A 25,141-nucleotide genomic window follows, 5' to 3' on the forward strand; every position below is an offset into this window, starting at 1 on the left:
ACCCCTCCACCCCTCACACACCTTTTCTGTTTGCTGCTTGCTTTTAACAGTTGGTTTTCTGAGACGACGCTCAGGCAAAATGGACCGGAGCTGGTATTTGAGTGGATGGCATACCATGGCGGCTGGGAGCTCTGCAGCCTGACCTGGGTTCAAGTCCTGCTCCGGGATGTCCTCGCTGTGTGGTCAAGTGAAGCCTCAGCCTCTCTGGGCCTGCTTCCTCATCTATAAAATGGGGGTAATAACTGAACCTGCCCGCGAGAGACGTGATGTAGTGGACGCAGAGCACTCAGCAGCACATTGCTTGGCCTTAAAGAGAGATTTTTATTAAAAGTTATATATATAATTTTTATAAAGAGCTCTTGAAGGCAAACAGTCCAGAGGGCTAGTTCAGGCTCCGTCCTTCACTGTGTGACCTTGGGCAAGTCCCTTTTCCTCTCTAGCACAAAGTTCCCCCATCTGTAAATCATGGGGTGGTGGGGGGGGGGGATGACTTAGGCCTCTAAAGGGGCAGAATTGGGCTCAGCACAGAGGAAGGATTTCTAACAAACATCAGGCTGCATGTGAGGTAGTGAGCTCCCCAACACTCCTAGCGCATGGTACAGAATGCCGGAACAGAAGGGAACCTCATGCGGCCAAGCCGCTTCTTTTGCCAAGGGTGGCCGTCCGGGTAGCTACTCAGGGAGCAGACTGACCACAGACACAGAGCTTACGTCCCCGGCCTACGTCTTCATGCCACCTGCCCGGGTTCAGCTACGGGCCTGCCACTGACTAGCCGGGCCACCTTGGCAAAGTGCAGCAGCTTCCGGTAATCCTTCGTACCTCTCCGTCTGGGGGCTTGCTTCCTGGAGCAGCTGGACGTGCTGGAGAACTAATGCCCTTGACCAGACGGAAGCTGGTGGCCCAACACCGGGCTCCCTCACCTCTGCAGGGATAGCTTTGGACAGGCGCTGTGCATGGTTACCCGAGGCTCCCAGCGGGTGGAAGGTCAGTTGCCCGGGCTGGCCCCGTTGGATAACACACCGTTTACTGCCTCCTGACCTTCCCCGCCTCACGTCCCCACTCCCGAGCAAGGTTTCCTGGAATCACCATCTACAGCAGCTAACTGCACTTGAGTCCTTGGCTCCGGCGGGTGGGGGGGGAGGGGAGGGGGCGGGGGACCCAAACAGAGACAGAAAGTTAACCTCTTGGACCTCATTTCCTCTGGATGGAAAGATCCAATGAGTTAACAGAGATAAAGAGCTCACCACCACCTCGGCCCGGATGTTTGTTTAATACACGGAGGGGGCAGGGAACGGAGATAAAGAGGCTTTATTTACACAAAACACCACGCCCTGCCCTCCGATTCCACGCTTCTCAGCAAAGACGAATACCAGGCGATAAAATAATCTTCGGGATGCAAACAAACATTACACAACCAGAGGGGCAGGTCGCCGTGCCGGCTGAGGGTGTGGTGTGGGCCGGCGGAGCGCCTAGCTCGGCCAATCCCTCCCTCCCTCCCTCCCGCGGCTGCGGCTGCCAGCAAAGCGCCCGCGGGGGCACAGACTGGCCCCGAGGTAGCTGGTTGTGTTCATTCTGGGGCTCCTGTGCTTAACAGGAGCCCCCGGTCTCAGCGGTTGTGTGGGAACCAGACAGCAGCCAGTCGTGGCTTGGTGATCCCAATCTTTCGGGTCCTTTTGTGTCTGTTAGCGCACTTGACTTCGCGCCCCGCCACGGCCCAGGTCCCGCCCCCAGGGTCGACCTAAGGAGGGTCTGTTGAATGAATGGGCACCTCCGGGCAAATGACCACCCTTCCAGGACCACGACGTCCCATCCATTTCCCAAGGTCTCCCAAGTCATTCCCCGGTGGGCTCGGCCTCCAATCCGGTGAGACAGCGGCGGCCGATCCCAGAACCCGGCAAGACAAGAGTAACAGAGTGACGAGCGGACAAAGCGCACCCAGGGTGAGCGCGGCAGGGAGGGCGCGCGGACCCATGAAGTGGCCAGTGGCTCGTGCATAAGCCGAGGCACCCAAGGAGCTCCCGATCCCCGCAGGGGCCTCTCCCCCGTGCCCTCCACTCCCTTGGGTTGTGGCCAGCCCAGGCCAGGGCTGGGAGCTGGGGGAGGGGCGGGGTGGAGTCCAGTCTCTGTACCCCCAGGTCAGACCACCTCCCAGCTTCATAGCAGGGTTCTCCAACAAGCCTTTTGCAAATCCTCCAGCCTAGCCGCCTTCCGGGGGAGGCACTTCCTAGGCCGGGCTAAGGCCCAGCCCTCACTCGAAGACGGCAGTGACAAGCGGGCACGCGCCTAGGAAGCCATCGTGCACGTGGGCTCTGGGGAGAGCATGGCCACCTTTTTGGGGGTCTGGCTTGAGCTGTGAGCATGGCTCAGGGCAGGCTGGAAGCACAGGGAGGACGGGCCCTCCTCTGAGACAGCCAAGGGTGCCGGGGAGGCTGGAGAGAGGCTGGCCTCCAGGGGCACCCCACCTGGCAGGGGGTCCGGGGCCCTCAGAGGGCTCACCAGCGGCGAGGACCTGTCTCCACAGCAGCAGCCGCAGCAGGGGCTGGCCACGGGGTGGGCCTCGCCACCCTCCTCCTGGCCGTGACACTGCTTCAGGTGGCCACACAGGTGGCAGGTGAGGGCTGAGTAGACAATGCCGCTGGCCAGGTCGTCCCGGAGGGGGTCTGCGGCCTGCTCCGGGGCCGGCGGGGTCTTGTGGCTGTCCTGCGCCTTCCCCGCTGGCTCTGGGGAGCTGCCCGGGAGGAGGGAGTCCTGCGGGCAATGAGGTGGCTCCGCGTCCAGTCCGAAGGTGAACAGGGGGACGGGGACTGGGGCGGGGGCCCCAGGGCAGCCAGGAGTGAGGCTCTGGAAGGGCTTGTAACCCCCGTCCCCACTGCCGGCCTCACCCCCGGACGTCTCTGGGCAGACGGCACCGCTAGTGAGCAGACTCGAGAAGGCCTTGTACCCGGCCTCCTCCGAAGGGCCGAAGCCCCCCACCCCGCTGTCCTGGGTGCTGCCCTGCCTCACGGCGCACACAAACTCTCGGTAGCCGCTGCTGGGGGCCGGGGCCGGGGCCCCCCTGTGCTGCAGTACTCGCTGACGCAGAATCTGCTCCCAGGTCTCTGGCTCGGGCTGGAGCGCGGAAGACGGCTCCGAAGGCTGGGGGGCAGCGGGGATGCCGGGGTCCGCCTCCCCCAGGAGTCCCGCCAGCTTCGGGCCCGAGTCACACTCGCCGGGACCTGAGGACTGGCCCTGGAAGGTCCCGAAGCTGCGGTAGGCGGGGTTGTCTGTGACGACCGGGGGCGTCTCTGGGAAAGTCGGGCTGGCTGGGCTCTGGGGCAGAGTGGCCAGAGGATCGGACCGGGGGTCGAAAGGCTGCTCCTTGCCCTGGGGCGATGCCTCCTGGGGCCCCGGACCCGGAAACTCAGCCCGGGGCATCTGAGCACCTGCACTTCCCGAAGGAGGAGGAAACCACGATTCCAGCGAGCTCTGTGGGCCAAAGCCCCCTTTCTCAACCCCGAGAAGGTCCAGGAAGAGGCCTTCTGTCAGCCGGGCCGCGATGCCCTCCCGGCCCTCCTGGAAGCTGTCCTCGCAGTTCACGGGCGACGGGCAGAAGCTCCCTTTATCTTCCTCCTCCTCCTCCTCCTCGCTCTCCACCGGGGCCTCCAGGAGCTCCACACATCGCACCACGCTGATGCTCTCGGGCCAGAGGATCGTCTTGCTGACCTCCACGGGGCACCATGCTGATTTTCCAGAACCCTGCGAAGGCCCATTTCTGGCAATCTTGGAGGGATCCTCTTTCCTTTCCATGCCGTGCTCCAGTAAACAGGGCAGGAGCTTCCTAAGACAAGTCTTCCAGTGTCTGCGACAGCAAAGAAAAGTTTGGTTGGGATTTGCTTTCTCTGCTGGAAAAACTCCTATTCATCCTTCAAAGCCCAGCTTAAAATCAGCCTGGACTGACATCTATCTAATGCAGACAGGCCTCCTGACTTTTTTTTTTTTTTTTTTAACATTTATTTATTTTTGAGACAGAGAGAGACAGAGCATGAACAGGGGAGGGTCAGAGAGAGAGGGAGACACAGAATCAGAAGCAGGCTCCAGGCTCTGAGCTCTGTCAGTGCAGAGCCCGACGCGGGGCTCGAACTCACGGACCGTGAGATCATGACCCGAGCCGAAGTCGGACGCTTAACTGACTGAGCCACCCAGGCGCCCCTGGCCTCCTGACTTTATAGTCAATAATCTGTCAGTCTGACTTCCCTACTAGCCCAGAAACTCCTTGAAGGCAGGGCCCGTGTCTCACTTTGAGATTTCTGGAGGCCACCCATACACACAACCCGGCACCCGACGCAAACTCAGTCTCCTGAATAAGGAAAAGTCTCCGTCAGGGACGATGACATTTAAAAATACTTATCAGGTTGACAATAAACTTCATATATTGAAAAAAAAAAAATACTTATCAGGGGCACCTGGGTGGCTCAGTGGGTTAAGCGTCTGACTCTTGATATCAGCTTGGGTCACGATCTCACGGTTTGTGCGTTCGAACCCCACATCGAGCCCCTCGTAGGCATGAAGACTGCGTGGGATTCTCTCTCTGCCCCTCCCCCACTCGTGTGTGCCCACGTGCTCTCTCTCTCTCTCAAAAATAAAAATAAAATAAAATAAACTGAAAAAAATACTGATCAATTTAAAATATTTATCAATACCACAGCACAAGTAATGACCGGGGCTGTGGGGTCCTAGGCTGGGGCAGTGTCCTGGGGCCCCCGTGCTGTGCCAGGTACCAACTCTTTAGTTACTGGATTGTGGGTCATCCAGGGACGAGCTAGGGGAGGCAGGGGCGATGGTCAGACACTCAGGGGTTCCAGAGTTGGCGATTCGCCCACCTAGCACGCGATGCTGTTGACATTGTAACAACCAACACAGCCGTCCGGCTTGTAACCTCTACCGGCCTGGCTCAGGCCAGACTGCGCGCTTCCAAGGGAGTTCGGCCTGGGCCTGACCCCTGGGGAAATTCAGGGGGCTTAGCCAACATGCCCACCTACCCAGACCTCCTCTCCTCCTGCCACCCTCCAAGCCCAGTGTCCCAGGGCAAGTCCTGAATGCTCAGGAGGAAAAACAGGCGGGGGTGGGGGTGGGGGTGTGGTCCTACCGCCCCACTTCCAACATCCTCCAAATCCACACAGGCTGTGACCTGAGTTCATATACATACGGGCACTTGGCTGGTTCCTGGCCTCGTGACCGCTTCCCCCACAGCGACACCTAAAATACAGAGACAGCCAATGAAACGGGAGTGGAGAGGCCTTGCGGCCCAGCCTGGCATACGGCACAGCTCAGGGAGTGTTTGCTGCAAAAGGAGTGTTCGACGTGACATCACGTAGGCCGGGGGCCCAATCGAGGTCACTTCAGCTCTCTGAGCCTCAGCATCCCACGGGATCGACGAGACTGCCCAGATATCAAGTCGCCGGGGCGGATGGTAAAAATGGCCACACTGCTCTGAAGCTCCTCCCACCCTCTGAATCTGGCCTGGGCGTGTGACTTGCTTTGACCAACAGGATGCCGCGGAGTGACATCGGGCCGGCCAGCTCGAGGACGTCGCCACTGCTCCAGAGGACAGTCAGCCAACTTCCAGACCTGTGGCTGAGGCCACTGGGAAGGGGCCCATCCCAGAGCCTTCCACCCCCACCACTGCATGGAGCCCAAACTGCCCACCTGCAGAAGCAAGTGCTAATTTAGAGTGTTTCAGCTCTCTAAATTTGGGGCTGATTTGTTACACAGCAAAGCTCACTGATACACGAACAGCACTTATTACGTGCAGGACCCTGCAATATATACTTTACACGTGTCGCCTCCATGAATTCCAGTATCAGGTAAGCACTACAATAACCCACGTGAAGAAACTGGCTCAGAGAGGTTAAGCAACATGCCCGAGTCCACACCGCAGGTAAATGGCGAAGCCAGGGTTCCAAGCCAGACCACTGGACTCCAGAGCCTGCCGGCGGGTCCCTGGAGAACGGAGGACACTTGGATGTTCTGTTCTAGGCAGGGCTTGTGTCCTCCCTTCCCTCCCTCCTACAGAGCCCTGAGATCACCCAGGAAACCCCACGTGGCCATGGCATTGGAGAAGCTCATCCACCCTTAGTTCAGGGGTATCCATCTGGCTGGTCTCAGAGCATCCCCACTCCCTTACTGGTGAATGCTTTAGGAAAGGGTGTGTGGTACAATTCAGACCAACGAGAATCGAGGAGAGATTTGCTCGTGCTTTGGGGGCAGTTTTCTGCTCATAAGAGGAAGACACAGGAAGCCTGTCCCCAACCCCCTCACCTTTTGGCTTCTTGCCCTGGTACAGAGACCTTTCCAGGAGATGACACGGAGGTGACCCCAAGGGTCACCTCCTCCCAGGGGAGATAAGACGCCAAGCAACCAACCCAGAGGAACCCGGCCCGTCGGGAAGAGTAGCCGTGGAAGCTAGGGGGCAGGGAGCAAAGGCCTCTGGGCTCCTAGTGACCACACGAAGCTGCTGAAATCCAGAAACCTTCCTGACTTGTCAGGTGCAGTTCCAAAAGCCAACAGCCTCCCAGGCATTTTGAATCCTGCTTCCTGATGCGTGCGGTCTACAAAACGCTAACCGACCCACTCTCCTACCTGTGGGTCCTGGATGACTATCGCCACTAGGTGGCTGTGAGCGGGGTTGGGAATCTGGTCCCACCATTCTTTCTTAATCCTGAAAAAGAAAAGGGAGAGTTATTGAGGGGCGCCTGCGTGGCTCAGTCGGTTAAGCGGCCGAATCTTGATGTCGGCCCAGGTCACAATCTCACAGTTTGTGGGTTCGAGCCCCGCGTCAGACTCTGAGCTGATTGCCCAGGGCCTGCTTGGGATTCTCCGTCTCCCTCTCTCTCTCTCTGCCTCTCTCGTTTGTGCTCTCTCAAAATGAAAAAAAAAAAAAAAAAAGCATTAAAAAAAAGAGTTATTGGGTGCACGAACAGGTTGATGTTCTTTCCGTGAAGGGGTCAAGGACCACGTTGAGAAGGTTCGTGGATGCCTTGCCCTAACCTCATTCTACAGATGAAGACACCAAGGCCCAGAGGTGACGTGACAGCTGGACTGTGGGCAGAACGGCCAGGTTCTGTTAGCCAGGATGGAGCTCCTGATGAGGCCACCTCTGCCCTCCGTGGGAATAAGCCCCAGGGAGTTAGGAGACACCCAGGCAGCAGAGAGAGAATTCTGGGTCTCCCCATCAGCAATTCTGCCCTCCCCGGGGCAGCCGAGACCAAGATGCTGGGGTGAGGCCTGGAATGGCCAGAGCAGTTGAGGGAACCCAGAGAGAAATGGAGTCCTTCTCTCCGCCTGGTCTGTCCGGAGCCACACAGCGTCAGTGCTGGGAGGGAAGGTTCTCAGATCACCTCTGACTGGCTTCTTCCCGCTTCACTCAGTCTGGCAACACATATTTATTGAGCATTTGCTATGCACCGTTCACTGGTCCAGGCATCTGGAACGCAACAGTGAACAAGACAGACAAAAATCTCCGCCCTGGCAGAACTGACCTTCTAGAAGAGAGCGACCTCAGCCCTGGCAACTTCAGTGTCATGAATAAAAACACAGAAGAAAGGGAATAGAGAGGAATGGAGGGTGTGCTCGCGGAAGGCCTCTTGGAGGAGGGGACTTCTGAGTGGCCACGGTGGGGGGGGGCAGGAGCCACGGTGACACCCGGGGAAAGGGCCTCCCTGGCAGGGAGGGACCGCCGATAGGGAAACTGAGGCTCACAGAAGGGGAAAAGACCAGCCCAGGGTCACGCAGAGCCATCCGGAATAAGACACGAAGGGAACCTGTATTTGCTGCACGCCTACTGTGTGGCCGGCAAAATGCAGGACCCTGCTCGCTCAGCGCCCAGTCGTCGCTAAGCCTCACACGGTGAGCCAAGGCTCGCTGGTCCCGTTTCAGAGACGGGAAGATGGCCGCGGCGAGACACCACGAACCCAAGTGCCTGAGCTCACTGGAAACAAGGCTCCTTCTATCCGCCCCCCCCCCCCCCACCCCGCCTACTGTGGCCCGGGACTCTCTCAGGACTCAGGACTCTCAGCACTCATGAAATCAGCTCCTTCCAGCTGCAACAGAGACCCAAGGCTGAGGGTGCGGCCTCTTATTGGCCACAAAGCTCCCGAGCTCCAAGGCCAGGATCCAAACGCAGGTCTCCGGGACAACTGTCGAGGATTCCTCTGTCTCCTGCCACGTGCTCTGAGTGTCTGGACCTCACCCTGGGGACCCAGGGTGACCCATCTTCCTTCTGCTGGAGGAAAGTCCCTCCCCAGCTCATTCTCCCTCTAGAATATCCCTCAGCTCGAGTATCGCCTCCTCAGAGGGGCCCGCCTGGCCTCCCGACCCAGCAGCCCACACATTTCTTCCCTTCGCCCCGGCAGATTCCCTTCAGCGCACGGATCACTACGGAAACCAGCTGTGGTTATTGGTTGACCGATGGCTTCGGTCTCCCCACAAAGAGCACAGACAGGGTCGTCGTCGGCCCTGCTCTCAGCTGTTGCCCCTGGGCCTCGCGCATAGTAGCTGCTCAATAAATACGTATCGTGAGAGCAGACGGACCCGAGGGGGGTTCCCACCCTCCGCACACCCCAGCGGGGCCAGCTCGCGGGCCATCCCGTGGCGAAGCCCCGGACTCACTTGATGACGCTGAGGTAGCAGGACAGGCAGACGGCCAGGATGACAAGGCAGGAGATGCTGACGCCAAGTGGGAGGTGCTGCTCCCAGGGCTCGTAGTCTGCAAGTGGGAGGGAAGCCGTGAGCCTGCGCTGTGCTGGGTGCCGCCCGCTGCTTCCCAGGCCACCGAGGCCTCGGGAAAGGGTCCGCTCAGACCCTGCGTGGGCCGGCCTCCACCCAGCGCTCCCGCCTCACCCACTGCTACCGAGCCCTGGCCACACGGCCTCCTCACTCTCCCCTGCTCCTCCCAAGCTCCACGGCACCCCAGGATCTTGAACTCGCTGCTGCCCCTCTCCTGAAGCCCAGAGGTCAAGAGCGGGGGGCCTGCGGAGCCCGACTACCTGAGTTCAAAGCCTGACTCTGTCATATCCTTGCTGGTGACCCGGGACAAGGCCCTCAGCCTCTCTGTGTGCCTCGGCTTCCTCATCTGTACACTGGGCTTAACACAGCACTGAGGTCGCAGGGCAGTTGTGGGGATCACACGGCGCGGTCAGAGCAGTGCCCGCATGTCCCACAAGCCTTTGCCGCTGTTGTCTGTGCACAGCTGGCCCCTTCTCAATCACTTCACCGTCACCTGCTCCAAAAAGTTCCCGCACGCCCTCTCCCCTGCTGCCCCTCCCATCTCTCCGTGCCTGCACCCTGATTTTCTCCCCGGACTTAATGTCATATGGGTCAAGGGCTATCTGACTTATTTTCCTGTTTACTTGTTTGTTCTCTGTCTCGCCTCCAGAAGGTCCGTCCCACAAGATCAGGGATTTCTGTCTGTTTCGTTCATGGCTGATGCCCCAGAGTCTAACACAGGGCCAGGCGTGCCGTATGGGCTCAATACATATTTGTGGAAATAACAAATGAGTGTCCAGCCCATCGTACATGCTCCATACAAGCCATTTCTCTCCCCTTTCCTTCCCTTCCCCAGGGCAGTGGTTTAATCGAGTGAACGGGACAAAACTTTGCCCAGCACTATACCACGTGGGACACTCAGTGGGAGAAGATCCTACCTATGGAGTGGAAGGCAGATGGGTCAGGAGACGTATGCAAGGCAAGACGAACAACACAAGAGGCCTGAGGTCAGGGGCGGGGGCGGGGGGGGGGGGCGGGCGGGTACCCACCCGCGGCCACTTTGCCCGGCACTTTGAAGACCGTTCTCCCACTGGGTGTCCACAACAGCCCTACTCCTTCTCCATGGTACAGACCGGTGCCTGAGGCGGCCCCCTTACCCAACAGCTAGCTCCCCTCCTCCTTGCCAGGGATCAGTGTGCCCACCCTGAGGTTTGGGTCAATCGTGATTATCTTATTCTCCTTTCCAGGCACGAGTTTCCCGCCTCTCTTGCAGCTGGGAGAGGCCCCGCGACAGTCCTGGCCAATGAGATGCAAGGGAAGTCCGCTAGGGAAGCTTCTGGGAAGATTTTTGCTTCCTGATGAAAGAGATGTCCGAGGAGCACTTGTTTGTGGCAGCCTTTCATTTCTTTTAGGCTTTGGGGCATGAGGGCGTGTGCAGCAGCCAGCTTGGGGCACGGGGTAACGAGTCTAAGGATAAAACGCTACCATGCTAAGGAGGGCTGAGGGAAAGAAAACAAGCCTCTGGGGCCACATCACTGAGCTGAGGTATAAACCAGGGAAGGTCCACTTGTCAGACTTCATTTTATGTGAGATAAATCAATGTTTCCATTGCAAAAAGCCATGAGTAACAGTGTTGCAAAGACCGCTTGTGGGGTTGTGGGGGCCGGTGGGGGTAATGCAGCTACCGTATGAGGGACTACATCTCCCAGAATCCCTTGCAGCTCTGCGTGGCCATGTGACTAGTTCCACCAATAAAACTGGAGAGGAAGTGGTGTGTGTGTGTGTGTGTGTGTGTGTGTGTGTGTGTGTCACTTCTGGGCTCACGTTTTTTTTTGTTTTTGTTTTTTTTGGTTTTTTTTTTAATTTTTTTTTTCAACGTTTATTTTTGGGACAGAGAGAGACAGAGCATGAACGGGGGAGGGGCAGAGAGAGAGGGAGACACAGAATCGGAAACAGGCTCCAGGCTCTGAGCCAACAGCCCAGAGCCCGACGCGGGCTCGAACTCACGGACCGCGAGATCGTGACCTGGCTGAAGTCGGACGCTTAACCGACTGCGCCACCCAGGCGCCCCATGGGCTCACGTTTTTAAGAAGCGCTTTCTTACGCCATAAACAAAAATAAATTCAAAATGGATGACCTAAATGTGAGACCTCAATTGAGACAGGAAATCATAACACAGGCAGCAACCTCTTTGACCTCGGCCGTGGCAACTTACTAGACTTGTTGACAGAGGCCAGGGAAACAAAAACAAAAATCAGCTACTGGGACCTCATCCAGATAAAGAGCTTCTGCACAGTGAAGGAAACAATCAACAAAGCTAAAAGGCAGTCTACGTAATGGGAGAAGAGATTTGCTAACGACATATCTGATAAAGGGTTCTCCTCCAAAATCTATAAAGAACTTATCAAATTCAACATCCCGAAACCAAATAATCCAGCGAAGAAATGAGAAGACACGAATAGGCGTTTCTCCAAAGAAGACGTCCAGATGGCCGACAGACACATGAAAAGCTGCTCACCATCACTCATCATCGGGGAAACACAAATCAAAACCATAATGAGATACCACCTCACACCTGTCAGGATGGGTCACGTTAACAACTCAGGCAACAACGGATGTTGGCGAGGATGCGGAGAAAGAGGATCTCTTTTGCACTGTTGGTTGCAATGCAAGCGGGTGCGGCCGCTCTGGAACACAGTGTGGACATTCCTCAAAAAGTTAAAAAGAGAACTGCCGTAAGACCCAGCAACTGCACTGCTAAGTATTTACCGAAAGGAGACAAAATTATAGATTTGAAAGGGTAAATGCACCCCAACGTTTATAGCAGCATTATCAACAATAGCCAAAGCACGGAGAGAGCTCAAATGTCCACCGATGGATGAATGGATAAAGAACCAGTGCGTGCACGCGCGCGCACGCGCGCGCACACACACACACACACACACACACAGGAATATTACTCAGCCATCAAAAAGAATGAAATCTTGGGGCGCCTGGGTGGCGCAGTCGGTTAAGCGTCCGACTTCAGCCAGGTCACGATCTCGCGGTCCGTGAGTTCGAGCCCCGCGTCGGGCTCTGGGCTGATGGCTCAGAGCCTGGAGCCTGTTTCCGATTCTGTGTCTCCCTCTCTCTCTGCCCCTCCCCTGTTCATCCTCTGTCTCTCTCTGTCCCAAAAATAAATAAACGTTGAAAAAAAAAAATTAAAAAAAAAAAAAAAAGAATGAAATCTTGCCATTTACAATAATGTGGATGGAGCTAGAATATATTATGCTAGTGAAATAAGTCAGAGAAAGGCAGATACCATGTGATTTCACTCATATGTGGAACTTAAGAAGCGAAACAGATGAACATAAGGCAAGGGAGAAAAAAAAGAGGGACACACACCATACGAGACTCTTAATGACAGAGAACAAACTGAGGGTTGACGGAGGCGGGGGATGGGCTAGATGGGGGATGGGTATTAAGGAGGGCAACTGTTGGGATGAGCACTGGGTGTTGTACGTAAGTGATGAGTCCCTGAAGTCTACTCCTCCGACCGATACCGCGCTGTATGTTAACCAACTAGAATTCAAATAAAAATTTGAAAAGAACAAAAAATAAATTCACTTGTTCAAGAAAAAAAAAGAATCTTCGTCCTAGAGAATGATGGAAACCACAGGAAGGGAACCATCCACAAACCAGCGATGTTCACGCCGGACCGTTACGTGAGCGACTCATACGTTTCGGCGGTGTTGAGCCGCACGCCTCGTGGGCTTATCTGTGACCGCAGCCTCGCCCTGGCCACCCTGAGCAGTACACCAGGTCGGTCGGGAATTCCGTTACCTGCGGTTGGAGGGACCCTAAGGGACCCATAGGGTGGGCGGGCGGCGGGGGTGGGGGGGGTCTGGCCAATAGAACAAATGGGAGTGGCCCCGGCTCTAACTGCCCATGGCTCCCAGGAGATACTCACGGTTGAGCCACTTGGTGCCGGGGCTCCACTCGCTCCAGGTGCTGTTGTAGCTCTGAGCCCAGGCCCTCACGCGTGCGCTGTAGGAAGCCCCAGACTTCAGGGTGCTGGCTGCCACGCGGAGGGTGGGCCCCATGTAGGTCACATTATAGATTCTGGACTGGTAGAGGAAAGGGACACGTTAACGCGCCAGCTCGGGGCAAAGGAGGTACCGGCTCCCACCCTGGCTGCTGTCCTTGGCTGACCCCCCGCAGTGCCGAAGGGCCACCAGCCTCGGTGTTCGGTTGCTCCTCCAATTCAGGCCCGTGGCTGCCACCTCCACAACCGTGACCAGAGTCAGGCGGGAGGGGTCAGGGAATGCCCTCCCCCCACCCCCGGCCCCGGCGCCCTGACGATCGGCCACACAGCGTGACTGGGGCCAGCCGATCAAGCTTTGAGTTGTAACTTCCTCCTCTGTAAACCGAGGGTAGGAGTCCCTACTGCCACTTTTTAGCTGTGTGACCCTAGGTGAGTCGCATAACCTCTCTGGACCTTGACACCCTTCTTCCGCAAAATGGTAATACATAATAAATAACGATTTATCTTTTGTTAATAATCGTTGTTAACAATGATTTATTTATTTTATTATGAGCATGAGAGTGACCTTTCTACAGCACAGATAAGGTCCCCGGTGTCTCTCTCTCTCTCTCTCTCTCTCTCTCTCTCCTTTGTGGGCTCTCTGGAGCCTTCACGGTCAAGCCCAAACTCTGGCCTAGAATCTCAGCCCTGCTCCCACTGCTGGGAAGGGACTTCTAAGACCTGTTATCAAGTGGAAAAGGTAAATGAGAAGTAGTATGTGTTGACTACTGCTTTTTATGTTTAAAAAAAAAGGGGGGGCGCCTGGGTGGCTCAGTCGGTTAAGCATCCAACTTTCGATTTTTGCTCTGGTCATGCTCTCACGGCTCATGAGTTTGAGCCCCACAAGGGGCTCTGCGCTGAGGGTGTGGAGACTGGGATTTTCTCTCTCTCCCTCTCTGTGCACTCTCTCAAAATAAATAAGTAAATAAACTTAAAAAAAAAAAAAAAAAAAAGACAGACTCTGGGATGGCCCTGCGATCCGCCACCCTGTATCACGCCCCTGTGTAATCCCCTCTTCTTGAGTGTGGCCAGGGCTTGTGACCCACAGTGGGATTGTATTCTGTAAGGCTATATAATTCCAACTTGCTAGGAGACTCTCTCCTTTGCCGGCTTTGAGAAGACAACAGGAAGGAACTGAGGGCAGCCTCCCACGAAGGGCCAGCGAGAACCCGAGGCCCTCAGTCCAGCAGCCCGTAAGAAACGATGCTGCCAACAACACAGCAGCTGGGGAGTGATCTTCTCCAGTCAAGCCTCAGATGAGACCGCAGCCCCAGCTGAGTCCTTGACTGTGCCCTGGGGAGAGCTGAAGCTGTAAGCCACCCCCAGACTCCTGGCCCCCAGAAATGTGGGTCAATAAAATGTGTGCTGTTTAAAGTCGCTACACTGGGGCACCTGGATGCCTCAGCTGGTTAAGTGCCTGACTTTGGCTCAGCTCATGATCTCTTGGTTCGTGAGTTCAAACCCCGCACCGGGCTCTGTGCCTCCAGCTTGGAGCCTGGAGGCTGCTTCGAATTCTGTGTCTCCCTCTCTCTCTCTCTCTGCCCCTCCCCTGCTCATGCTCTGTCTCTCTCTCTCTCTCAAAAATAAATAATAACATTAAAAAAAATAAAGCAGCTACATTGGTGGTGATGTTATTACATAGCAAGAGAACACTGACACGGCGGTGCACGAACACACACGTTTCATGCTTGCTTGTACAGGTACACACTCTCTGGAAGGACACAACAGCCTTCACGACCTCTCCTGGCTCTAACCTGGCCTTCCCTCCCCTCCTGGCAGGAGACGGGAGCAGTCAATCTCTGGGGGCTGGGGTCACAAGAGAAACATATTACCATTCTAAGTGCTTTCAACTTTAATTTTACTACACGTCAATATTACTTGTGTTTAAAAACCTAATTTTAATTTTTACTACACGTCAATATTACTTGTGTTTAAAAACCTTTAAGACACGGAATGAAATCTGTGTTCAGGATCGATCTGACGACACGGGAGCAGCCTGAATCCTCTGCCCCGCGGCTCCTCTCCCTGCCAGGTCCGTCCCGTTGCAGCCCTGCTTCCACTCACGGGTTGGAGCAGAGGTCAAGGAGAGAGTTATGGGAGGAAGCGAGGGCAGAAGACAAGGACACTCACTCACAGCCCTATTTGCTCTCTAAATATGAGTAAGCAGGAGGCAACAGCTGGACCTAGGTTGCCGAAGGAATTGTATACCCCAGAAAGGAGTGGGGGGGGGGGGGCGGGGTGGGAAATGTTTTACCAAGAAACAGAACAAAAATTGGGGATTCCCAGGAAACACTTGTGGCTTGTTGTTGTTGTTGTTGTTGTTGTTGTTTGGGCAAAAAGGGCCAAGTGTTTGGGAGGCCACCCCTGAGAGAAGGATCCAAGGGAGAGGAAACAGCACTGGCTCTGGAGTTCACATCCTGGCTTCCCAGCCCGGCTCTGCCTTTTCTAGCCGGGGGGGGCCCCGGGCAAGTCATTCCATCTCTCAGGCCTCAGTTTCCTCATCACTAAAATGGAGAGACCAGCACCCTCCCACGCGCAGGGCTGTGTTGTGCCTAGCACATTTCAGGCACACAAGCAACGGTAACCGTTCACGATCCTGAACGGACTGACTGGTGGCCTCTTTTTCTGCTGTTTCACTGCACTCACTGCCACATCTCCGTAATCCCCAGACTCACCATGAATCTTCATATCCCCCAAGCCTTTGCTCACGTGGTTCCCTCTGCCTGGCCTCCCACTCTTCCCTTCCTTCCCCGTCTAGAAAACTCTTCTATGCCCTCCAATGCCCGGGCCAAAACTCCACCTCCATTATGGACCCCTGTCCAGAGATCATCCAGGACAATAGGTAGCTCCACTCCCCAAATTCCACTTCTAAGGGTGTCTTCTAGAACTGATCCCATCTATGTCAGCCATGGGGAACACAGTTGCTCATATTCTTTTCACTCTGTTTGGTGACAGATGGTAACCAGACTTACTGTGGGTGATCATTTTGCAATGTGTACAAAATGTCAAATCACTACGCTGGGGCGCACCTGAAACTCATACAACAGCGTATGTCAATTATACCTCAAAAAACAGAAAAACAAAAAAATCGGTCCCACCCAATCTGAGCTATAGCTGGCGTCTGCAATATGGTAGCAAACAGGGCCGGACGCCCATCTTTGCCGTTGGAGACACGTCCTCAAAGCTCAGGGCAGGTAAGCCTCTGACTCCAGCTCCCGGGTTCATCCTCATTGGTCAGGACCAGTTGTGCCCACCCCGTTCTCGGGCCTGTGATTGGTTAGAGATCAACTCCGGCCAATGAGGAGTGAGGGGACTTCTACAGGCTGGGTCCAGCCCTGGGAAAGGGAGAGATGGGCGAGGGGTGTTCCCGTGGCGTCTGCCCCACCAACAAGGGAAGCGGAGCCAGGAATTCTGAGGCTCCGGGCAGCGCCCAGCACGTCCATGACAACTGAGCCACAGCTCGGGTACACTGATTGATTCTACCTGCTGGTTGAGAGTCCAGGGCCAGGTCCCAAGGCTGGCTGTTACAGCCAGCCCTGTCCCGGCTTCCCCTTCCCTGGAGTTTGCTCCGGGGAGCCACCCCTCCCTCCTTCCCAGCCCTCGTGGCTTGGGTGGAACTGACCACACCTGCGCTCCAGAGGTGGGCGTGTGACTCACCTCTGGCCAATCAGAGCACAGTACGAGCACCCTCCTTCCTGCCCGCAGCCTGGGCCAGGGTCAGAGATGTGCAACTGATCCGAGCCAGGCAACCGAGCATCGGCCCCAGAACTTCTACCGGGACTAATTAAAAGTGGGACTCTCCCACTGTGGCGTTGGCACGGAGCCCCGGAGGCGCTGGGGGTGGGGGGGGCATGCTGGCCACCACCTAAAAATGAACCTAACCCAGAATAAAGCCGGGCCGAGGGAGGGACAGATTCCCGGAACCTGGATGCAGCCACGATAAGCAAATGAAGAACAGTTCACACCCTTCTCTCCCCTCCGGACTTCACCCCTCTGAAGCCCTGCACAGGCTCAGCACGCGGGGAGGGGATTCACCCACGGAACGGGATCCGCCTATCTCTTTCGGCATCAGAGCAGCCTTGCCAGTGCGTTCTGAGCCTCCGCTGTCACACCCCGGCCCCTCCATCCCTGCTCCCACCTGCGCCGTGGCCCAGTGCCAAGGGGGAAACCACACCTGAGAAACCGAGAGATGTAAGCCAATACCCGCCCCCTCCCTGGCTTAGGTGGGAAGGACAGGAAGCAGAGCAGAAGCTGATGTGAGAGCGCGAGACGAGTGGGGCCTGCTCCCTGGCAGCGGAAGCCAGGCCAGCCTGGGTCCCAGGACACAGGACACGGGGCGTGGCTCCGAAGAGGCCCTCGGCGACGCTGACGTAGCGAGTTCTAGACCAAGGTGTGGGAGGCCAAGGCCGCCGGGGCTTTCCAAGGCCTGCGGGGCCCCGGCGAAAAGGAGAACAGAGCTTACGACACATTTAGAGCCAGGCCGGGGGAGCCTGTGTCACACGCTTGGCGCCCTCAAGAGCTGATGGAGCGGGGACGCTTATCCTCCCCATGTCACAGAGGGGGAAACCGGGGCCCCAGGAGGTTAAGCGACAGGGCTAGGGCCCCGCTGCCGGGGAGCGGAAACAGGTATCGGGAGCCCGCTCTGTGGGAGGCCGGGGCCCAGGGTGCTCAGATGTGCCTCCCGTGGGGAAGCCTGAGGGGAAGACATGGGTGGCAGGAAATGATCCCCTGAAACTAAACTCGGAGCCCAAGCCATCCCGCGTGCAGGCCCCTGCCAGTATTGACCCGATGGTTTGCTGCCAAATCAGCTCTCCCTTTAAACACCGTCAACGCGTCATTTGAGAAGGAAACTCACAATCAGTGCTGTGATCGCAAACCAGGTGTCAGCCTCCATCGGCCGCCTCTGGAAGTAAGTGTCATGAGGACCCAGCGACAGCATGAAATGACGGCACACTGGGAGCCAGGCACACGGCGGGGCGGGGGGGGGTGCACAGAGCCAGGGTGGAAGTCGGGCTCCAGGGGCCCCGGTCTCCACCCGCCTGAGTCCCAAGAGGTGGCAGAGAAACCCCGAGGCGCACACACTCACATCCGTGGGGTCGTCTTCACTCGAGATGTTGACCATGTAGGTGAGCTCGGCGTGCAGGTGGTTCTCAGGGGGGTAAGGGTTGCTCCACCTCAGCAGCCACGTGTGGGAGACGTTGGGGTGAACCGTGAGGTTTCCGGGAGCCCTGGGTTTCACTGTGGAGAAGCAGTGGCTGGTGAGGCGCTTGTCCAGGTGCGGGGGGGAGAAGGGTCCACAGGGCGCGGGTCATTTAGATGCTCTCGGTCGAGCACACCTCCGTAGCACATTTACGGAATAGCGTGTGGATATCGTCTCAGCGGAGAATGACCGTCCTCATACTGATTACAATGTCGCTAAAACTCCGCTTCACACGAGTGGGGACTAAGCGACTTTCTACAGTGAGTGCAGGAAGCATAAGGCAAAGGAACCCAAAATGTGGCTTTTTCACTTCGGTTCCTTCACACTTGGGGCCACATCTATGCGCTGTGTTATGACTCAGAGTTTTTGTTGATCTTGACCCGCGTGTTTTAAAACCCAGTCTCCTTTTAAGCAATCCTATCCAGGAGACTACAGGTATATAAAGTCGGCCCACCCGTGCAGAAACGATTTTAATTCATGGGTTCGTTCTTGGGTCTATCTCAACAACCCCCCGACCGTGGGCGGTAACTGCTGAGCTGTAAGCTCGGCGATACTCTTGCAAGAATATTCCTCTGCAGCTTTGTGGCCGTGTGACCCGGGGCAGGTTACGCGCCTCCTCCGTATTATACCCGATCGTAAAACGCGGATAGCTCTCTTCTGGAAAAGGAGGCCCAGAGAGGTGATGTGACTTGCCCAAGGTCACACAGCAATAAATGATGTCCGAACCTCCCGTCACTGTACCGCGGCAGAATCGTGGTGAATGGCTGCGGGGACTCTGGCTACCAGGATGAACTCAGACTTCTGAGGTCAGGTTGTCCAAAGAAGCAGCAGCTCACCAGTCCACACAGCGGGGAAGGAAGGTTCCCAGCTCAGTCTGTGGCCTACAGCGATGCCTTCTATTAAGCACGCCTCATCTCAGCACCCCAGGCTGGGCACTTACATTCAGGCGGCCGAGATGCATAGACTGAAGGGGACCTGACGTCCTAGGCAGCCCAGCCCCATTTCAAAGACGGGAAGCCGGAGCCCAGAAAGGGGCAAAAATCCCGTCACGTCTGGGGACGCGCAGAAGACTGCTTGCGCCTCCCTCCCCCGCCTGGAGCCTGCCGCCGCCCCCCCACCCCCACCCCAGAGCCCAGCCGGGGTTGGGGGTCCGGGAAGCCCATCCCGTGCCCCTCACCGTGACTGCTGGGCTTGAAGGAGCCGCTCCACAGCAGCTGCGTCCCCGCCCACAGGTGCAGCTGATACACGTCCGCGTCGACAAAGTCGTCCATCAGCATGCTGCACGCACACGCCGCGCCTTCTCCGTTCTCAGGGACACACGTGCGGTTTCTGCAGACACGGGTGTCGCGTTAGGCTGGCTGTGACCCACGGGCATCCCTGGAACGTGCCTCAAGGAAGACGCGCTTGGAGGGCCACGCTGTGTGTGTCTCAGCCATTCAAGTCTGCTCTCCTAGCACAAAAGCAGCCACGGGGAATGCAGGAGCGAATGGGCGTGGCTGTGTGCCGATAAAACTTTATTTACAAAAGCAGCTGGTGGGCCAGATGCGGACCTCGGGCCGTAGTCTGCAGAGCCCTGGTCTAGGCCAGCGTACCACATTTAGAAGCAGAGCCCGTCTGCCTCGGTAGGTAGGGGAAGGCCTCTGGCAACGTACCCTGCACTCTGGGGTGGGCACACCCCAAAATGCCCCCGTGACTGTGTGCCTCGTGTACCCAGCCGCACCCTCAGCGCCGCCTGGAAGAGCACCCCATGTGCCACGGCTGTCCCGGTGGCCCACCCGGAACAACGCACCCCAGGCTCCACGGTCCCCCAAAGAACACCGTGGACTCCACCGCTAACGTGCCCAAACAAGCGGTCTAGCCAGCGGTTCTCAAAGCGGGGCCCGGGGGGGAGGGTCACGAGGTCAAACTCTTTTCATAATACCAAGAGGCCGTGTGCCATTTTCCACTGTTTCTTACAAGCGTAAGGTGGAATCTTCCAGACGCTACACAGTGCGCGATCATTGCTCCGACGGCTTAGCGAATGTGGACTCGCGTGCTGTTGTGATCTAGTATCTCTGTTTTAATTACTAACAGGGTAAATAGCAATATTACGAGCCACCGAGACAAAAGCTCTGGTCTAACTTTGAAGCAGACGAACAAACCCCGGGACTCCAAAGTCTAGTCCAACATTCCACCACACCCACATGCCACGCGCCTCAGTGACAGTGCACTTAGAGCACCGTGACATGCCCACTGAGCCCCAGGGCGCCTCCCTTTTTTTTTTTTTATAACGTTTATCCATGTTTGACAGAGAGAGAGACAGAGAGACAGAGTGCGAGAGAGGGAGACGCAGAATCCGAAACGGGCTCCAGGCTCCAAGCCGTCAGCACAGAGCCCGACGTGGGGCTCGAACCCATGGACCGCGAGATCGTGACCTGAGCTGACCGACCGAGCCACCCAGGCACCCCAGGGGTGCCTCGCTTCGAACACCACGCTCAGTCAGCTGCGGGGAACCCCATTCAGCACCCCGCGCTCCAGGGCACCACCGGGACCAAACGAACGCCTGGGGTGAACGCTCTGGGCGCAGCCTCCCCCAGATCCCAGCTCCACTCGCGGCTTACTCGGACCCCATGAAGTTCAGCTGGTAGGACAGGCGGAGCTCAGCGCTGCAGTTCGTGGGCGCATCCATGTTCCACTGGCAGACGGAGGTGCTGAAGTAGTCGGAGAAGCAGGTGGGCGCACGCAGGACCTTGACGCTCCCTGGGGAGACACAGGAGTGCCGTGTGCGGCCGGAGCCAGACAGCGAGGGGCACGTGCAGCAGCGGGACAAGCAGGAAAGCGGGACAAGCGGGACCGAGGGGCCAACGCCACGCAAGGGAACCACAGTCCCAGGCACGGTTGTGGGCCAGCGTCCGGGGAGCTGGGGGCAGGATGGGGCTCCGCGGCGTCCCGGCTGGCATGGGGGCGATTCCCGATGTCAAAGAATGCCCCCCGCGGCAGGCCTACCTTGCCTCATGGCACCTCCACCGCTTGCCCTTGGCCAGATTAAAGGACGTTTCTAATCTAAGGAATTTCTAGTCTTTTCCATCACCACGGGCGTCTGCTCCAGAGCCGTGTGAGCAGGAGGAGGGCTGCTGTCCGTTTGCCCGCTCCCGGACCCCATCCGTTTTGCACCCCTCTCTGGCTCAGGCGGCTGACCGCCATGGTCTTGGCACTCAGCGCCCCTGTCCTCTGGCTGCCGGTTGGGTTCAGCCAATGTCAAGGGCAGCATGAAAGACTGGGGTATTTCTTCCCACTGGCCAGTGGCAGAGCTGGGGTGTGAACCCGGCAGGGCGCGTACTGGGTTTGCCAAATCGTTCGAGAGCCCGACAACAGACAGGCAGGTGCCTTCTCGCTCTGATGCCCAGCACCAGCCTCCACAGCGGATACGTTTGCACACGCTCGCCGGATAAAGGCCTTAACGTGTCAGGCAGAGTCTTAGATACCTAACAAAGATCTCAAACTCACCTCGTGTCCAAAACTAACGTCCGATTCCCCACCCCCCGCAAATACGTGCCCCTGACTCTGTTCTGTGCTGTGTTTTCTATCACTTTCTAACGCTCTTTACAATTGACTTATGATTAGGACCCTCTGTCATTGGCCGTCCCCTCCCACTACAATGTAAGCTCCTCAAGGCCCGGAATCTGTGTTCCTTTCGCTGATTATCCTAGGACCCTGGCATCTAAACAGCCAAAGAACATTTGCTGAATGAATGAGTGGATGAATGAATGAGAGGTGGTGACTTACCAGAGCCTGCCGCCCACATCAGGATCAGACAGCTCACAGGGAACGTGAGCCCAGAGCAAAGCCGCCCCATTGGGAGATCCTAAGACACCTGCTGAGTGAAAGCGAGCCAGGTTAGTGCCAAGAATGAGCCCTCTGTGTTCACTAGAGCTCACCCTATATCTATCTATCTATCTATCTATCTATCTATCTATCTATCTATCTATCTCTCTACCTATTATCATCATGAAACGGTTGTGTTTCAGATGCACAAAGCCCACAATGCTTGTCCCCAAGACACACTTCTTGAAAAAAATCCCATGACCTGCTAAGTTTAAGCAGCCCCTTGGACTTATGGGAGACTATAATGCACATTTGTGTGTAAAGGCTCTGAAAAGTCCTGCAGCAGAGAAACTTATTTTTCTTCATTTAACCCAACACTTGCCAAATTTCTTTCCCTACTCAACCTTCATCTGTATGTGTGTGTATGCTAAACCCCCAGTTAAACCCCCAAGAGATTTACAATTCCTTGAAATGTACTTTGGAGACGTTAATCTGTTTAGCCTTACGGGGCTGGTTCAGTAAACGGTAGACCCATGCAATGCAGAATTAGGTGGCCACTAAAAAGGATGCTGTTGAATGTGTTAGACTTACACCAATGGCCCCAATTCTTCCCAGTCCTCCTGGATCCATGTAACCTTGCAGTGCCCACTGCCTCCTTCCCCTCCCCCCCCCTCCCAACTGCCCCGGGCAGGGCATTCTCCCCTGGCCTTCGATTTTGGGTTCAACCACGTGACTAGCTCTGGCCAGGAGAATATGAGCAAAAGGGATGCACTGAAGAAGCCTGCTTTGGCACGACCACTGTCTTAAGAACGCACGTGCCGGGGCGCCTGGGTGGCGCAGTCGGTTAAGCGTCCGACTTCAGCCAGGTCACGATCTCGCGGTCCGTGAGTTCGAGCCCCGCGTCAGGCTCTGGGCTGATGGCTCGGAGCCTGGAGCCTGTTTCCGATTCTGTGTCTCCCTCTCTCTCTGCCCCTCCCCCATTCATGCTCTGTCTCTCTCTGTCCCCAAAATAAATAAACGTTGAAAAAAAAAATTAAAAAAAAAAAGAACGCACGTGCCAGCCTGCTGGAGGATGTGGACACGTAGCATTCTGCATTGGGGAACAGGCAGCCACCCCCAGTCATGCGAGCGAGATCAGCAGATCAGCAGAACTGTGTAACCGACCCCAGGCTGACCACAGGGGCACAGGTGACAACCTCCAGCGAGGTTGGCCACGCCCAGGTAAGCCGGCTCTCCCGGACCTGAGCTAAGTAAGCCTCTCCTGCTACATGCTCCTGGGGTTTTGTGCTTTACTGCCCACCACCTGGACTTCTAACCCCATAGATGACCTCTGTGTTTTGTGTTTCAGATAAATGGGATCGTACACTGCCCCTGTTGTGTTAGATGCATCCCATATAATACATGACTGGGGAACAGAAGTCAGCAAGCACAGACACCCAAAAAGAAAGCACAGTTCAAATCCCTCCAAATCACAAGGCCACGTACACATTCGTATTAACTCTTCCAGATTTGTATCTATACAGACAGGGAGATAAGTACGAATTTTGTTTCCCCAACTAGCAGCACCCTCTTCCTCCTGAAACTTAAATTTTAAGCTTAATATGTCATTAAAGATCATTCCATACCCCTACAGATTCAAAGCATCGAACTAGTGGGATCTCACTGTGTGTCACTGGATTTTAGCCTTTATTGATTACTCTTACTGCTTTGTTGTTCTTTGTTTTGGTTTTTTTTGTTGTTTTTTAAATTTTTTTAAATGTTTGTTTATTTTGAGACAGAGGGAGACAGAGTGCAAGTGGGGGAGGGGCAGAGAGAGAGGGAGACACAGAATCTGAAACGGGCTCCAGGCTCTGAGCTGTCAGCACAGAGCCCGATGCGAGGCTCGAACCCACGAACTGTGAGATCACGACCCGAGCCGAAGTCGGATGCTTAACCGACTGAGCCACCCAGTCGCCCCTGTTTTGTTTTTTTAAGGTACGATATTGATCTTTTTTCCTATTACAAAAGCCACATGGGATCACCGTAGACAATTCGGAAAAGAGAGACATGCAAACGTACAACAAGAATGCCTGTAGGGGGCGCCTGGGTGGCTCCGTCAGTGAAGCCCCTGGCTGGCTCTTCACTTCCGCTGGGGTCCAGGTCTCCAGGTCTGTGGGACTGAGCCCCAGGTCGGGCTCTGTGCCAACAGGGCGGAACCGCCTGGGATTCTCCGTCTCCTCTCTCTGCCCTGCCCCTGCTCACAGGTGCACGCTCTCTCTCTCTCAAAACTAAAAAAAACTTAAAACAAAAAAGAACGGCTGTAATTCCGTCACCTGGAAAAACGCCCCTGGAGACATCTGGCATCCAAATCTAGTCCTTTCCACGCGTACCTAGTTTGACAGATCGGGCCGGTACAACGTCTTCTGTTTTGGAGCTTGTGCTTACATCCTGCCCCCCTCCCTCCTCTCCCCGCAATGGCTGTGCAGCGTATGCCTGAAGTTTTAACACCTGCTCTGTCCCTTGCTCGTTACGAACCTTGAGCAAACCGCTTAACCCCTCCGTGCCTCAGTTTCCCGCCCTGTGAAGTGGCGCTAGGAACGGCCCCCACCTGACCAGGGTGCTGTGGGCACTGAATGGGCTAACACACGCAGGGTCCTCAAACAGTGACCTGAACACAGCCACGGCCCAAGGAGTCGCTTTCGTGAAGGGAAATGCTCCGGAGTGGGATCTCGCCGGGTCAAGGGGCGTGCGCTTCCCCCCACGACACTCGCGGCACGTGGCGCCCTCTAAAACGCGAGGTATGGAGGAGGCAGGTTTCCCGGCGGCGATGCTCACAGCATCCGCTCTCCCCGGCCCCGTGTGGGTCTCCCCCTCGGCGTCGCATTCAGCCAAGCGGCGGCCAGGCTTCCTCCTGGGGCTTGGGAGCTATGTGCGGTTCAAGGCAGTCCCGCGGTCATCATCGCAGCGTGGGCCTCCTTACCGGCAACGTGCAGATGAGACGGAGCCTAACCTCGCAGCTGTACCGCAGAAACGAAGAGACGCAGGGACCCGAAGTCCTCCGCGCACGGTGTCTGTGCGGCATGGGGGGCGGGGAGGGGGGCTTTGCGTCCCTGCCGGAAGCTCCCCGGGGACTCTGTTCCCCTTGCAGGGCCTCCCCAGCGGGGCCCCGCCCCCCTCTCCACCTGGCCCCAGCACCTGTGCGCGGGGCTCCCGCCACCGGCCACATCCTGGCTCCTTGCTGCTCGTGAAACACACGAAACCCATTCCCGAGTGCACACCTTCCCCCTCTCTGTCCTTTTCATTCACCTTCCCCCTCAGTCTCTCTCTGTTTTATTCATTTTATGTATTCGTTT

At 56.4% G+C, this 25,141-nt stretch overlaps 1 protein-coding gene across 2 annotated transcripts in view; it reads right to left on the minus strand.

Moving 5' to 3' along the window:
• Positions 1–1,291: 1,291 nt before the first annotated feature.
• IL4R (interleukin 4 receptor) overlaps positions 1,292–25,141 on the minus strand; it is a 43,182-nt gene continuing 19,332 nt past the window's right edge. The window contains exons 2-10 of one of the 2 annotated variants that reach the window (XM_043560249.1): positions 21,771–21,858; positions 20,606–20,744; positions 19,183–19,334; positions 17,892–18,043; positions 12,692–12,848; positions 8,647–8,743; positions 6,619–6,697; positions 5,186–5,235; positions 1,292–3,838 (exon numbers count right to left, since the gene is read on the minus strand). In XM_043560249.1, coding sequence (XP_043416184.1) covers positions 2,284–3,838; positions 5,186–5,235; positions 6,619–6,697; positions 8,647–8,743; positions 12,692–12,848; positions 17,892–18,043; positions 19,183–19,334; positions 20,606–20,744; positions 21,771–21,840 — 2,451 coding nt within the window. In that variant the 5' untranslated portion in view covers positions 21,841–21,858 and the 3' untranslated portion in view covers positions 1,292–2,283. Of the gene's footprint in view, positions 3,839–5,185; positions 5,236–6,618; positions 6,698–8,646; positions 8,744–12,691; positions 12,849–17,891; positions 18,044–19,182; positions 19,335–20,605; positions 20,745–21,770; positions 21,862–25,141 lie in introns of both variants that reach the window. The other variant, XM_043560248.1, reaches the window with a different exon arrangement.

This window comes from Prionailurus bengalensis, chromosome E3, assembly GCF_016509475.1.
Source record: "Prionailurus bengalensis isolate Pbe53 chromosome E3, Fcat_Pben_1.1_paternal_pri, whole genome shotgun sequence".
Lineage (NCBI taxonomy): Eukaryota > Metazoa > Chordata > Mammalia > Carnivora > Felidae > Prionailurus > Prionailurus bengalensis.